Genomic DNA, 16,444 nt, shown 5'->3' with positions numbered 1-16,444 from the left:
CTGTTAATATATCATTATTGGCCAGTTGTTTCACAAAACTGAAATAATAACATAACTTGACTTGAACTTTCACAGAACTTTGAAATTTGATGAATTATTCAAATTCTGTAAAATAACCTGTCCTAATAGTACCATAAGTACCTTCATTGTCAATAGGTTCTACATCAAGAATTATGCACGTGCATTGATAATGTATCATGACGAAGTGCGAAAATAATACCTTTAGCGAATGCCTACTAAAATGTATCCCACTGTGAACGGACTGTATTTACAATAAAACTAATGTAGTTCAGAAGTCTAACATTTTCACCATCGGAAAAAAAACTTTGAAGAACTCAGACCATCCCGCCCACAGAAACACATTTACTCCTGTGGCTTCCCTTCATTTCTTGATGGTTAGGGATGCGGTATTCGCCTCCACGCCATCCAGCCAAGTTATTTAGAAATGAAGACCACCCTCCCTCCCATCGAAGTGCAAGAGCCCGCTAAGTCACCAAACGTAGCGAACCACTTGGCGTTACTTCGCTATTAATTATTACTTCGCTACATAAACTAGTCAAACAACAGAACTCAAACATCAAACTCATTATACATTTTAACTGATGAACTGTCGAAGCATAATTCATTCACAAACATCAGTCCATTAACATCAATCTAGGTGATGATTTGACCATCAACAATATCAACAATAAAAGCTCGTTTGTTCCAGAGTACAAAAGCTTTCGGTGATGTTGAAAGCTCGGGTCTAGTTGACATGTGTTTATGGTCATTAGCGTTAAATATTGTCGCAGTACCCGATGCTGTTGAAATGCAGTCCAGACGGCCATTGTTTGCGCACGGAGCTAAAACAAATGTTGTTCAAACATCGGCTACCTACATTTCAGATTTGAAAGCTGCGCCTCTTTGACGGTAGCTGAGTTCTCAAGACCAGGCCCTGGACCAGATGTTAGAGGCACGGAAACTGTGGTAATAACCTACGAAGATAAGAGATTTTTATGTATTGTGAAAAATCTCAACCGTCAGGGCAGATTTAGGATCTCTTGCTGATTTTTTCACAATGCATAGGTACCATACTTATATGATAAGGAGTATCAAACTGAAAGTAACCTACAATCCGTGACCGGATAAATCATCAAAATGATAATTCATCACATCTTTAAAAAGTTATATATTAGTCATGGAAAGTGATGAAACAAAAACTTTATTAACTGGGTTAAGTAGGTTAGGTTAGGTTAAAAAAAAATTTTTTCGTCGTTTCAAATGACTTTATATAATTTTTTAAGAGTGTGTTGAATTGTCACTGTTTTGAGTTAACATGGAACCGCGTTCTACAATCGGAAAAGAAAAGAATGAAGAAGGAAGTAAATAAAAGAAGATAGATACATTTCCAATATAGTAAGTATGCCAAAATGCACGGAGAAAAATGTTTTCGGATATTTTTAATCAATATACCTACTGTTAAAAATTCGACTGCATGCCAATTTCCTACTAAAACATTAATCATTTAGAATATATCTGAACATGTGTTCACGCAGGTGGCCTTGTCCTAATAAATATAATGGACGAAATTATAAAATATTATAATTATTAAGAATACGTGTTTCGACTTCCTCATATCATATTCGTATATTACTGATGGTTTGTTATGAAATTTTTCAATTCATTTGTAATAGGCGTTCAGTCCCGTTTTTAAAAGGAAAACGAATAATTTAACCAGATTTTTAATAAATTAACGATACTTTGTGTTAGCAAATTTTATCCGTGTGACACACAAATTTTTCGGAAAATGTAAAAAGTTTGACATAACGCAGAATGACGAAACATACGAAGGATAAAAAAAAAGAGGGACTGAGATAAGTAAAGACAGCACGAAGAAAACCATCACGTGGAGTGGATGAGTAAAGACAGCACGAAGAAACCTTTACGTGGAGTGGATGAGTAAAGACAGCACGAAGAAACCTTCACGTGGAGTGGATTGAAGGTTACGGCGATTTAATGATATATTGCTAATGCGTAAGTTAAAAATTTTCAAAATTGGAACCACTTATTCTAAACATCATAGAGAAGCGATAAAGTAGGTAAGTACCATTTTTCTAAATTAAATTATCACCTAAGTAAATCAGAATTGTATAATTTAATAACACTTATTGTTTGCATATTATGCAATTTTCATTATGTAAACTTCACTCGCCATACACCAGGACACCTATAATGTATCTTTTGTACATTTTTTGTTTAAAATAAATAAAATTAAAACTTATAAATTATTATTTTGTTCAAATGCTTGATAGACGCTTAGATGAATTAATATAGTGAAGATACGCTACTGAGACAACGTGCGTGGTTTTATTGAACTAGGTAGGTACGGTTAACACACTTTAGCGGCCCGTTTTATATATTCTTTGAATGGCTATCCTTTTCACTAGCGGTTGCACATTTTTTTCCTAATTTTTCAAATTTATTAACAGTTAAAAATTAAATTTCTTTATTTGAAAGCCAATGATCCTGAAACAAACATATTTTTAATAAATACTTTCTTCATAAAACCTACAACTACAATATCTTAAGTAGGTATTGATTCTTACGGGTCTGCGCTAGTGAGGTAATAATAATTCAAAAACTTACAGGAAATAAAAGCATAGGCAAAAGCTATAATTGCTGTTGGCGAACAATAAATTTAAAAAAATTCATTTTATTTTTAAGAAATAATTATTAGCCTGAAACACCTACATGCCAGAACAGACTATGCAATAATTACAATAGCGTATTATCCAAGGTGGATATTTTCAGTTGCGAACTAACCAAATGCAAGAGGTCCATAAAATAATATTTCTGTGATGGTTTGTGAATAATGTTATGTCTCTATTGTTTATATTTCTTTTATGATTTGATTTATATCAACAACCTCTCTCCATGGCTATAAATGTTTTGATAAATGTTTTGTTTTGTAAATAAATAGTTTTATATAATCTTTTTTTTGTATAAATTTTTGAATTCATATTCCTTTCTTACAAACTTAATTTCATTATTCCTTACTATGCTGTCTCAGTAGAGGTAAAGTCACAAGGAGGAAATCCATAATTGGTTTTATTTTCGCTATATAATACTTATGTACAAACTGAAATTACTGAAAACTGTCGATATCCCGAAAATTAATAAATAAAAACGAAGTTTGTTCCAGGTTAATAATTATTGCTTAAAAATAATATGTTATCCTTTGTGCTATGCATAAAAACCTTGTCTCGTAAAGATTACTTTATTATTCAAAATAATAAAATTTATTTTGTTTAAATTTAAAAGTTGTGACAAATGATCGGAGTTGTATTTCTGGTTAAGTTACAGAACTTCAGGAATATTAAACATCATACTAAAAAAATACGAAGTATTTTTCTTTTTAAAAAGTTTTCCGACCTCTGCCGCATTCAAACACGTCAAAATCCACACCGCAACGAGAAAACAAGAAAAATAATCAAAAAAGCTCAAAAATTCGTTGGTCGCATTGTGAAGGCGGTGGATTTGATATGGATCTTGCAGTTCGAGTGCAAGAAGCAAGAAGAAAGAAGCAAGAAGCACGGAGGAGTGAGAGTGTGAGCCTGTGGAAACTCTGTGTGGTCCAGGGCGGTAGGGCGGGGGGAGGATGAGACTCTTGACGCAGCTTTGACGGTAGCTGCCAACATAGTGTTGTCAAACACGCGGCCCGGACAAACAGATGAAATGAGATGGAGACAAGGGAAGAAGGCGGATATATGAAGGTGTGTGCAGAGATGAACGATTTAAGAACTTTTTAAAAATCATTGAATTCCAGTTGTTGAATTACAAGCATATACATTATTTTTATATCATTTGTACAGAATGTAAGTTTTGGTGTAGTGAATTGATCTATTAAATCATTGGATACGGATTGTGTCAAAAGATGTGACTTTGCTACACTAACGACTGTTATTTAAATTTTATGCAAACGGGGAAAATTTTATACATTATTGTTATACAAAGCAATCACTTTGTCACATTTAATATAAATAAAACACTGATTTTTTGTAAAACCACGAGTTTAACTCGTGGTGAGTAAGCTCGTGGTTTTACACAAAGTAAGTGTTTTTTTTTAAATATTATACAGTTACGTTTTTAAAATTGTTTAATCTAGTCGTAAAAACATGGGTAAGGTTTAAAGCTTATATTATGCCAATAAAATAAAAATAAAATAAATGCCAATAACCATGTTAAAAAAAAATGGTTCTTCTACGCAAATTTTCATGTAATGAAAAAATACTGTTGTAATATTATTCGTTTTTCCATTTTATTAGTGGTAGAAAAATTAAATGAGGAGGGTGATAAAAAAATACCCAACAATTAAAATAATTTGCCCCCATACTTAAGAAATAGCTTCACGGTTTTGCAAACTCATACAGTTTTCATCGAAGCAAACCAAAACTTTTGATACCTTAAAATAGAAATAATATCAATAATAAGTATTTTGCAGCAATAAAAAGTTCACCTTGTATGATTTTATGATTATAAACAAAAATGCAATATTTTCCAAGGTCGGTAGGTACCGATTTGTTTTTAATTAATTAGTTCTGTTCAAGGTTGATCAAAGCAAAACAAACTCTAAGCAGAATTCTTGCCTGAACAGACTATTCAATAATTACAATAGCGTATTTTCCAAGGTTGATATTTTCAGTTGCAAACTTACCAAATACAAGAGGTCCATAAAATAATATTTCTCTGATAGTTTGTGAATAATGTTTATGTCTCTATTGTTTATATCTCTATTACGATTTGATTTATATCTTCAACCTCTCTCCATGGCTATAAATGTTTTGTTTTGTAAATTTTTCGTTTTATATAAAATTTTGTTTTATATAATTTTTTTAATTCTTATTCCTTTCTCACAAATTTAATTAACTTATTCCATATTATGCTGTCTCAGTAGAGGTAAAGTGACAAGGAGGAAATCCATAATTGATTTTATTTTAGCTATATAATACTTATGTACAAACTGATTAAATGTAAACTGTCGATTTCCCAAAAATTAATAAATAAATTCTTGTTTTCAATATTGACTTGCGGAACTTGGAAACATTTGCGCAATTTGTAAAATATCCTCGTTCTTGACTTTTTAAATTGATAATTTTTAATTAGGTACTAAGCACCTACACCTACGCGGAGGTACTTATACATCTATACAATTTCAAAATAATAATTACAAAGAATTTAAAACATTTTAAAATATAAAAACATATAGAAGTAAATTAATACGTGAGTATTGAGAGAATCTCCTATCCCTATCATATGTACCTCTTTGTCTCCCCTATACTACTTATACATTTTAAAAAGGACTCTAAGATTTTAGTATAAAAACCTTTTTGGCTTAACTTTAAATTACTTTATACGTACATATCTATAGATCTTTGTATCATATAAGCTGTTAGTTTTCTCTAAATAATTGTAGTCGATAATTAATCAATTAACCATATATTAATGGTTGGTTTTCAGTCGTGTAAAATTTAAAGTGCGTTTATTATAAGGCCCATAATTTGTAGTAGTCAATAATTCTAAAGTATAACGAATTTAATTTTATAGCTTTATATTAAAGTAGTTTGAATAATATGCAAAGTAATTGATTGCCTTTCAAAGGGTCTCACAGACAAATATAGAAGTCTCAGGGACCATCCTTTGGTGTCCAGGGGACTTTGTTAGTCTGATAATGACGTGTTAAACTGTATTTTATAGTTCTGTTTGACTCTTTCAACGATGTGTTGCAGATCTGAAGAGATATTTCCCTTTGAAGTAAATATTTTGTTTTATCAGCAACATTAGGTAGGTACCAGGTACCTTCCTACCCTATTTTTACGTAGATTAATAGGCATGCGTTTATGGGTAGGTGGTCAATATTAATTTAGCTTTCATCTGGAGAGAAGAATGAATTCTATGTAGGTATTTATGTGAATCTATTAAAGCTTACAATTACTTACTGTAGAATTTATAGTTCATTTATCCCTAGTTCAAAGGAACTAGACTATTTGCCACTTCATTATAATGTTATGTAGGCATCAGTTTCCTTTCAAAATTACCCATAAATAAAGCATTATAGCTATACACAGCTCGGTGAAAACAGACTTCAAATGAAATAAGTAATTCATTCTATTCAAAATTGATATAATGTTATGTAGGCATCAGTTTCCTTTCAAAATTACCCATAAATAAAGCATTATAGCTATACACAGCTCGGTGAAAACAGACTTCAAATGAAATAAGTAATTCATTCTATTCAAAATTGATCGTTGGAGGTTAGAGTTGGGCGTTACTAAACTGAAAAATGACGAGGAATATTATGAATAGGTAATAATAGTAATCAGCAACTACCTATGAAAAGGTGTCCTCGCGTCCAAAAAAAAAGTTTTAAAAATATATTTTTTTTTTCCGACTTTATGTCCGGGTTAAATCTTCCCCACAGGAAAAACTAAACCCTTCCAAACACTTTTCCACAAATGATCATCTAGTAAATCTTGATTATTCAAGTGCATTATATAAGCATAATAAATACAAAACAATACAAGAACAACACGTCAAATCACCAGAGATCAAATGGCAAAATAATTCACCGACTCCAGATATTTTCATATCAGAGGTTTCAGCTCGGTAGAACTCCTAACAGGGCCTATAAATCCTACTGATCCCTCAATAAAAATATTTAAAAAATCTAAAGCATATTATATTATTATTTATTTTTTTTATAATTTTTATTTTTTTATTATTTTTATTTTTTGCTAGAGCAATCCAGATGAATAACAAAACTCATTTTGGGAACAGAGGAAGTAACAATACATAGCTGAGGTGATATTTCGCAAAAGCGGCGCTATAAAAATCATCCAATAAATAAATAAATATAGTGGGAGTTAATCGGTACAATTTTAGTTTGGTATTTAATTGAACCATTTTCTCAGGTAATGAAATGCATTCATATATATATATATTATTATATATATATATATATATATATATATATATATATATATATATATATATATAAAAAAACAAGTTTCCAGATAGATGAAATGCCAAATGGTCGAGTTAAAACAGGACTTCGCTACGTACAGTCAATTAAGAAAAGAGTTTTATTTAAGTAGTTTATGATTATTAATTTTTTATAAACTCCACTCAGTAGACCCAGAGGAAAATAATTTCCTTCAGATACTGTGTGGAGACTGCTGAAGATCTTTTTGAGGAAAGGAAGGAGTGAACCTGAATATTGAAGAAACCCACGATGAAGGAAGTGGACCCATGTCAAACTCAGAAGATGGCAAATTGAATTCAAGAGGTCATATGACAAATGAAAACTGTGTAAATGTGTTGGATGCGCGTTTGGTTTGTTTGCCAACTGTGCATCGATGCCGAAGAGACAAATGACGTCCATTCCCCGGAGCATCTTCCATTAAAATACCGGCAGAACAGGGTTGCATTGTATTGAATATTTTACGAGGTTTTGTGGTGACTGCAGAAAATTACTGACGCCGATGAAAAATAGGCCCAAAACACGAAAGCTGTCCTGGTTAACATATGTATTATACCTATTATTTGTTTGCAAGATTGATTGCGGGCTTCTGACAAAAAATAACACGATGTTGATTTGTTATGATACATTTAAAAATCAAACTCTGTAATCGAACTTAAAATAAGGATTGGAAAAATAAAATTGAATAAAAAGGGGTGAAAGTCTGGTAAACCCACATTGGTCGAGATTTCACTATTTGCCACAAGTTATAAGTAATTAATATAGCGGCACTATCTAATATTTTTGAGATATATACCTATAATATGCAGATAAGAAGAAGTTAATGGGTTAAGTTTTCTGTTTTTTTTAAGTGTTATAATCTAGAAAACCAGAGATTTCCGGTTAATTTTAGTAAAAAAAAGTGACGTAAAATATTTGTTGATAAACTTTTCATCGAAAAAATACGGGTAAAGTCACGTGGGCAACCGTTCTCTTTTTAACCATTTTTACACTATAAATTTTTGTATTAAAAATAATTCATTTTACATTTAATTGGTTTACATATTTTACTATTTTTTTTTGTTTATTTGTTAGGTAATATGATTGATTATTCAGGTAGGTAAACATACAATCTCTTCATTCGTCTAGTAAATTAAACATAATAATAATTATATATTTTTATACTTGTTCTTTCTTTCTTTTTTTACATAACTGAAACACCCCAGTAACAGTATATTGTGTTTATTTAGTGGTAAATTGAAGTGTCCATTGACTCTGCATTATTATTTTCCTACATTAGTATTCTAGGCATTGAGGAGTACCAACATAATAATATGGTAGTTAATCCCAGAATTTCTGCACTGAAATAACTGCCGACTTCTAGTATTACGTAGCAAATCCAAAAGCTTATCAATGCAAGCAATTCTGGACTATCAAAAGCATAATCGAAAATATTATATAGAAATACCAAGTCATTGCAAACGCCTCAGTCCAACAATTTAAGCATATTCAAACCAAAAACTGCTGGAATACCCACTTAAAAGTTTAAAAAGTGTACGAAGTTATTTTGTACACATTATTTCAATAACTTGTACATAAATATTGTATCATGGGTTCCAGACGGGAGACTTGAACTTAAGTTGACTTCTAACAAATAAAATTAGCAATTTAAATTTGCGTAATCAAAATAAATATCTACACGTTAATTTGGTGAACCTCTTTATCGTTGAAGATAATATCTGTGATTAGAGGAGTAACGGAAGTATATTTACACGAAATGGGGTGAAATAATGGAGAAAAAATAAATTAATTGACTTACAGGCCATAGAGGCAGATATTTTACATTAAAAAACTAACCAAAATTACCTAGGTAGATAAATTTTCCAGATTAATATCAAATCTAACGTATGTACATACACAATCTAGCATTCACCGTAAGTTAAGATTGAGGTATATTCTTTTTAAAAATGAACTAACTAGGTAGATTCCTACCTAGTACAATGAAGTAGCTAGGTTGCTACCTACGTAGTTAAATGAAGTAGCTAGGTAGATACCTACTTAGTAAAATGAAGTAGCTATGTAGATACCCATTTAGTAAAATGAAATAGCTAGGTAGATACATACCTAAGTAGTAAAATGAAGTAGCTAGGAAGATACCTACCTAGTAAGATGAAGTAGTTATGTAGATACCTACCTAGTAAAATGATGTAGCTAGGTAGATACCTACCTAGTAAAACGAAGTAGCTAGGTAGATACCTACCTAGTAAAATTCTTATATTTTTCGTGAAAACAATATCCAAATATATATCCAAATGATATAATATTATTTAATAAAGATTCGTTTGCTAAAATACCTACATTATGATCCTCGTAGGGCTCCCACCATATAGGCAAAATACATAACAAAATGCTGCAGTTTTCACGATTATTGGCAAAATACTGCATTTCCTAATAATTACTGTCAAAGATGAACATTATTTCTGGGAAAATTTCCGAGAGGTAAGTACTTATATCATATTAAACGTCAGGTTTGTAGGCACATACGCTTTACGTAATAATTCCCATCAAGATAAAATATTGTTACTTATGTCAATATACCAAATAAAATATGAGTTAGGTAGTACCTACGTACATTAAAAGAAATAATTCCTTTCAAAAACGCAGTTTGTACTTAATTGCATAAAAAATGTCATAGAGTTCGGCTTGTACTTGTTGATACAACCGTCTGAATAATCATTAAAAGTTTTTTGTAGGTAGGTACCTACTCCTATCCAGAGTCGAGGAACGACATATTAAAATAAAGTACCTACTTGTACGTACGCTCATTCTTATAAATATGGCGCATTGAAAATATTTTCTCTTGGTAACTTCCATCAATATAACATATTAATAGTTGAATTTGTTCCCACTTGTGCATGAACTTTAACCACTTAGATACGTCGCATTTCAAGTTTTTTTCCGTCGGTAGATACCTAGCCTAATTATATTAAAAGCCGTATTAAAAGTAAGTTTCTAATTTCTTAAATACTTTAGAATGGCTAATATTATAAATTAGCTGTCAAGTCGAATCTAGCCGAATGGGAAATATGAATCCGAGTTTGAAATACGAAACGTCAGCCATCTTGACGGCTGCTGGCGGGAAAATGTACCATGGCAAGCCTTTATGCCATTTTTCTATGTCTACATATTTATATATATACATTTTTTTTTGTTTTCGAACTTTACGTTAGTGCACCATTATTTTTAGCAACTCTTTGATATAAAATATTATGCAGTCTTCCTACTGGATAAATAAAATAGGTAGGTCTGTTTTGTTTTCAGAGCATTCAATTTAGTCATTGCGACGGTGCAGTAATTAGTGTTACTTCATCAAAATGCTCGCAGACTCTATGGTTTATAATATATCTATGATAACTTTAATCATTTATATAGGTACCTACATTTGGGCAGATTTCAATTGGAATATTGAACAAATGATGAGCATTGGCTCCATTTCGTCTCTCTTGAAATCATTTTAACCATGAACTGATGTTGAGAATTAAATCCATCACAATTTGAAAGATGTAATGTATATGTATATTTTTTAAAAAATTTTGGTTAACCACACAACTTATAAAGATATCTAAATTATAATTTCGTTGGAAGGTAGCTACCTACTCACCGTAAAATCTCTCTGGTCAATATGTCGATAAAGCAATGACCGACGGACGGCAAATAGATAATAATTTTGTAACAGTAACAGAATCGTTGATCTAATAATTTAAAAACTTGTTTCATTTTGTTATTTACCTGTATCCATTCTATTATAGGTCTCCAGCTTGAATGATTTTGACGAACACACAAATAACTATGAACTGTGAACTACAAACTTATCACATCACTCGACAGTCTTTTTTCGTATCTTCATTTTGAGACAAATAAAATAACACATTTTGAATTTATTACTACGCCTTACTAAAATGAGAAAAATTGCTTATCACATTTCGTTTATGTTTATTTATTCTAAAATGTTTTAATATATGTATGGTTTGTTTGATTTATTAGAGGTTCAGCATGAACTATTGTTAAATTGCGAATTTTCTTTCAGTCCATTGACACTTTAATCTGTTACGCACGATCGATCTTACAAAGGCAAAATAAATGGAGGAAATGCGTGCAACCCCCTCCGAATTGTATTCTCCCGGCCGTGGCGAGGGGACGACTGCCGGCGCCGTTGCACGCTTCAGAGACGTTCCGCTTTTTTACTTTTCACTTTAAAATCGTTCTGTTCCATTGGCTGCCGCAACACACGACTGACCGTCAGGGCGGAGGCTGGGAACATCTCCCGTCTCATTCTCAGCCTGCCCCTCGACCAATCACAAGTCACGCATTCCAACATCGTCCATACATTTTCCAAACGCGCCGTTTAGCTTCAAGACACACACACAAAAAACGTGAAATAAAACATCAGTTAGGGAGGTTTTGAAATGAATGATTAATTCTGATGAGATTTCGTCTGCATGGTGGATTATGATGAAAGCTTGATAGAAAGAAGTAAAAAAAACGCGAAATTTGTGTTGACACTTCATCGATTTATGAACTGATGCTGTCGCAGCGTTCATTAAAAATGTGTTTTTCAGAAAATGATTAATGATGCAACCTAATGGAAGTTCATTAAATAGATTAATACATGTTTTGACTGACGTGTACGGATTTTTATGCGATTTACTGGTAAACATGTACATAATTTGTAATTTTTCATGATAATAACTGTTGTAATTATGTACCTACCAGCAATTTCTTAGGTAGGAAACTGTATTGAAATCTATATCAGGCTAATTTACTAAGGGCTAAATAAAAATAATTTTAAGTAGCAAATATACCAAGTTTGTTTTCAATAACCTGCAAGCCTGCGAATTTATAAGTATCATCGAATTATACGCATAAAATATGCCTAAATTTATAATTTATAAATTTACACTAGCGACCAAAAGGATCAAATCCTATTATGTGGATAAAACAAATGTATATTTATTACGCTTTGAATTTGATATGATTTTGTTTTACTGTAATATCTTCGTCAGTCGGACTTACCATGCCGAGAAATATATTTTACAATGGTTAGGTTATTTAACAAGATAAGTTTACAGAATGTCAGTATGTATGTTATTTTGAAATTATGTTGGTTGATAATAATCACCGTAATCAACCCGACAAATCGATTTTTAAATTTCCCCTCATGCAGTACAAATTGCTATTATATATATTATATTCAAATTATTTGTAATCCGGTTAAAAACGAGACTTCATGCACTTAATGAATAAATTGATAGGTTTTCCAAATAAACTTTTAGTAAGATACAAATACATAAGGAACACTTATTTATAAAAATATTAATATGACTTCATTTCGTCATTTTACATATCTAAGGGTTCCATGATAACTCAACACAGTGACAATTCAACACACTTTTAAAAAGTGATATAAAGTCATTGGAAACGATGAAAAAAAAAATTAAACCTAACCTACTTAACTCAGTTAATAAAGCTTTTGTTTCATCACTTTCCATGACTTTATATAACTTTTCAAAGATGTGATGAATTATCATTGTGATGATTCATCCGGTCACCATATCTAAGTAACTTAACCATATTTAACCTCGTATGTAGATGTGTACTAATATATATAAGGCAAATGCAGGCTCATGAATACGTGTTCCAATATATTAGGAGTAGGTATACTAAAATTTTATAAGGAATCGACCTGAAATCTCGTTTTTTCGCCGTGCGTGCGCATTATAATACAAAATTTCGCAATGTAAACATTCTTAGAAATAACCTTCTGAAATATTGAATAGAAGAAATTATGGAATGTATCGAGAGCATCTCCTATCCTTATCCTATATTCCTCTTTCTTTCCCTTTACTTATTTATTAGTTTGAAGGCATAATAAATCACATACATTGAAGCAACTCAACCTTATTAAACCTTATATATATGTACTCATTTTATGAAAAAAATTTAACTGGAGATGTGTTAGGTATTAGATGTTATGACCACCTTGGCAATTCGGCGCCCGGAGCTAACTGCTCCAATTGCCCCGTATATCTGTATTTTATACATATAAGCTGATTGTTTCTTACCAAATAAAATATTCTAACTTTTACATGAGTTTATCGGATACCGGGTTTGTATCGTCTTTGTCACTGTGACAACAACAATCATAACATAAGCTATTCATATATGTAATTCACCACTGACGCGTTTTCATCGACCTTTTCGATATTCTCAAAATCTCTCCGTCCTTCGTCAATAAAGTTTCTTCTATTATTTTACCTTATTATTATTATTCGATACGTATAATGTTTTGTAAAAGCCGTAGGTGCGGGCGTTCAGTAAATAAATAAATTTAAAAAAATATTTGGTGAATAATCTTCGTGGTTCGTTCCAGCATTGAAAAACTTCACTAATTATCGAATGCTATAAAACTCTGTGCCATTTCACTGGTAAATTAAATTAGACAAGTACCTACAAACCTGTCAAAGGTGTAGATAGGTACTTTTTCATATTTCATTTTTATTGGAACAACTTTTCTTTAACTCTAATGGTTTTGATTACACCCATTAATGGATCGATTCGCAGTGGACATCGAAGTCTTTGTATTTTCTGTGTATTGTTCGTTTTCATGTTTTGTTTAAATTTTTAAATTTTATCCTCTTCTTCAATGATATTCTGTGTTTATTTACCTACTTTTGAACTTTTCTAAAGTATTAATTTAGAATAAGCTCGCACCAATGTATTGTTTCTTTAAATAATAATTAGAAAGATAACTGCCGCAATGTTAGTTCAACAGAGTCAGTTGTCAGGTGCAAATCAGTCAGAAAAGATTAGTCATCTAGATTTAATTAGGTATCAGAGAATATATTATGAATGGAATATGAATGGTAGAAGTAGTTGTGGACGCCCGAGAAAGACACTCAAGATTAATTGAACCAATTACTTGAGTAGGGTGATGTCAAGAGTTAGACTAACAGAAGGGTATTCATGACAAGATGTATGAATGTGAACGAAGGAAGGAGAGTGTGCGAGAATTGTTTGGCGTTTCTCCCCTCTGCCTACTCCTACATAGAAACGGTGTGATTTTTTTACATCAACCCCTTACAAGAGGCCCGGAGGAAAATAATTTCCATACTTGGGAATGTTGTGCGAAAGGAAAGGAAGAAGAGGAAGTTCTATGAAGAAAAAATTAACCTATGACGGGTAGCTATGTATCTATGGCTCATTATGTCCAGGAGTGATGGAAGCACGAATCCGTCCTTCCAGTAGAAAATCTATTAGAAAGTTTTTGGGACGTCTATTTACCAAAACTTTTTTTATTTCTTTGTGTTACACTCGGTATCTTATTCTGCAGGAGAATGTCAAATAATAGTCCGTAAATCTACATATAACTGTTTATTCATGATTCAATCACAAATTGACGTAACCAGCAGTTCGGTATATGTCTTCTAAATCGCTCGATCGGCGGCAATAGTGTTGCCATTGCCACTGAAATCCCTTCTTGGTCTTATATTTCTGCTAGACTGCTAATCACGCCCCATTGATAGCCACGTATAAATAAATGGGCGTCACAATTGATATAAAAGATAAAGAATCTAATATTTTTGTATTTTCAAGTATGTAATCTACGAGAACTATTGTCCTCTTTTCTTAGGCAATAAAGCAGTGAAATCACAATAAAGTTGTAGGTACCTAACTATTTTACCTCTTCTGGCCATTAACTAAGATATTATCCATCATTGCTAAGCTGAACCTGGACATCAAAATTATCTATAAATTAAACTATTTACCCAAACGAATAATTGAAAATCAACCTATTATGGGCATTTTAATTTTTCTTTCAAAATATTCTTCCACAACTTGATAGCCCTTTGTGATCCGCAAAGTACAGAACCCGCCGCGAACTCGCATAAAAATCTCATTTTTTTCTCTCTTCTTTATATTCAACAGCCGCCGCTGAAATGTCCTACCCAGAAACGAGTTCATAATGAAAAAAAAAAAGATTTCCGCCGGTGGTATTGAAATAATATGATAAATGCACGAACAGGCAAGCGGTGCTAAAAGATATATATTACAAATAGGATTACATTTTTTATAAGTTTAAGTTAGACCAGTTTAGATTAGTTTAGGTAAGGTTAGACTTATGAAAGACACAATGTAAATATGTACGTACACTATAGGTAGACACAAGGCAACATAATAAATTATTCATAGTAAACGAAATTAAATTGTACTGTAACCTTAGACGAATTAAAAGGGAAGATGTGTTACTGAAACAACGCGAGTGGTTTCACTGAACTAGGTCCAGTGGACACATTTATAATTTACTGAGGTTAGTATCGCACATAACTCCGTCGGTCAGACAAGCTGTCACGAGCTGCCACAAACTCGTCGCTATTGCTATATATTACTGTGCTTTTGAGATGTGCACAAAACATTCTCTTGCTAATACCAAATCTGATTTCGTTACATTCCATTCGCATGTAATCGAAAAATCGCTTATTATTATTTTTTTTGAATTTTTACTTTTCATAGTACCTACAATCCAATAATAATCCAGTTGGCTGGGTGGCTTACCCGTGCTGAGGCCTCCGTTTATTATTATGAAGACAGCGAATGCAGAAACACATAAGTGTAAGAAGGACAACCTAGTGACAGTACGTTCGTCGTATTGTACTGCGTAGAATCGTTCGCTCGTTTGTTCTTCGAGAAGTAGGGGGAAAGCGGCCCACTGACGGGCGAGCGATTTCTCTGGCGGACATCCATACAAAAATGCTCGTCTCTCGCCTGTGACGTCTTGCTTACCGCGGACATGCTCGCCCGTCAGTGGACCTTAAGCACGCAACGATTGGCGTTCATAATAATATAGCTGTTTCACCCGTACACATATTCTTTGAATGGCTATCTCTTTCTAATGCGTTCCGTTCCAATTAGCTATGAATGATGTTATTTCTAGCAATTTAATTAATTTACACTATTTGGTGTGGCTACTTTTTTCACGCGTTTCGTTATTAGCTTCCAATCTAGAAACAAGAATTTGCTATATTTTTTGTTCGATTGGCGTTAACACAACGCTTCTATGTATTTAAGTCAATGACTGTAACGTAGAATAATTTCGAAGATTTTATACTTAAGTAGGTACTACACATAACTGTTAATAAGATTAATATTAAATACATACATATATTTTAAGCACTTTTTGTTTGGCTCGATTTTTTTCATTTTGTGTATCGAACTTCGCTCCCGTAAATTGTCAAGTTCAATAAAAATACATGACTACTAATACTAATACTAATTATTACATTGATATTACGTAAACTATTGATTCTAACAACATATTAGAAGTTAGAACGGAAACTAGGTATTACATTGCTTAAGGGGACTAGACCAATCTACTAATGTAAATAAGCATTA

At 32.0% G+C, this 16,444-nt stretch overlaps 1 protein-coding gene across 1 annotated transcript in view; it reads right to left on the bottom strand.

Annotated features, from left to right (window-relative positions):
* LOC149416776 (paired box protein Pax-1-like) overlaps positions 1–11,163 on the bottom strand; it is a 58,649-nt gene extending 47,486 nt beyond the window's left edge. The window contains exon 1 of the mRNA XM_089640637.1: positions 10,784–11,163. Coding sequence (XP_089496763.1) covers positions 10,784–10,793 — 10 coding nt within the window. The 5' untranslated portion in view covers positions 10,794–11,163. The remainder of the gene's footprint in view (positions 1–10,783) is intronic.
* Between the last annotated feature and the right edge of the window lie 5,281 nt (positions 11,164–16,444).

Source organism: Hesperophylax consimilis, chromosome 16 (genome assembly GCF_061612785.1).
Source record: "Hesperophylax consimilis isolate HC1 chromosome 16, BYU_Hcon_1.0, whole genome shotgun sequence".
Taxonomy (NCBI): Eukaryota; Metazoa; Arthropoda; class Insecta; order Trichoptera; family Limnephilidae; genus Hesperophylax; species Hesperophylax consimilis.
This window is presented reverse-complemented; position numbering and strand designations above follow the sequence as displayed.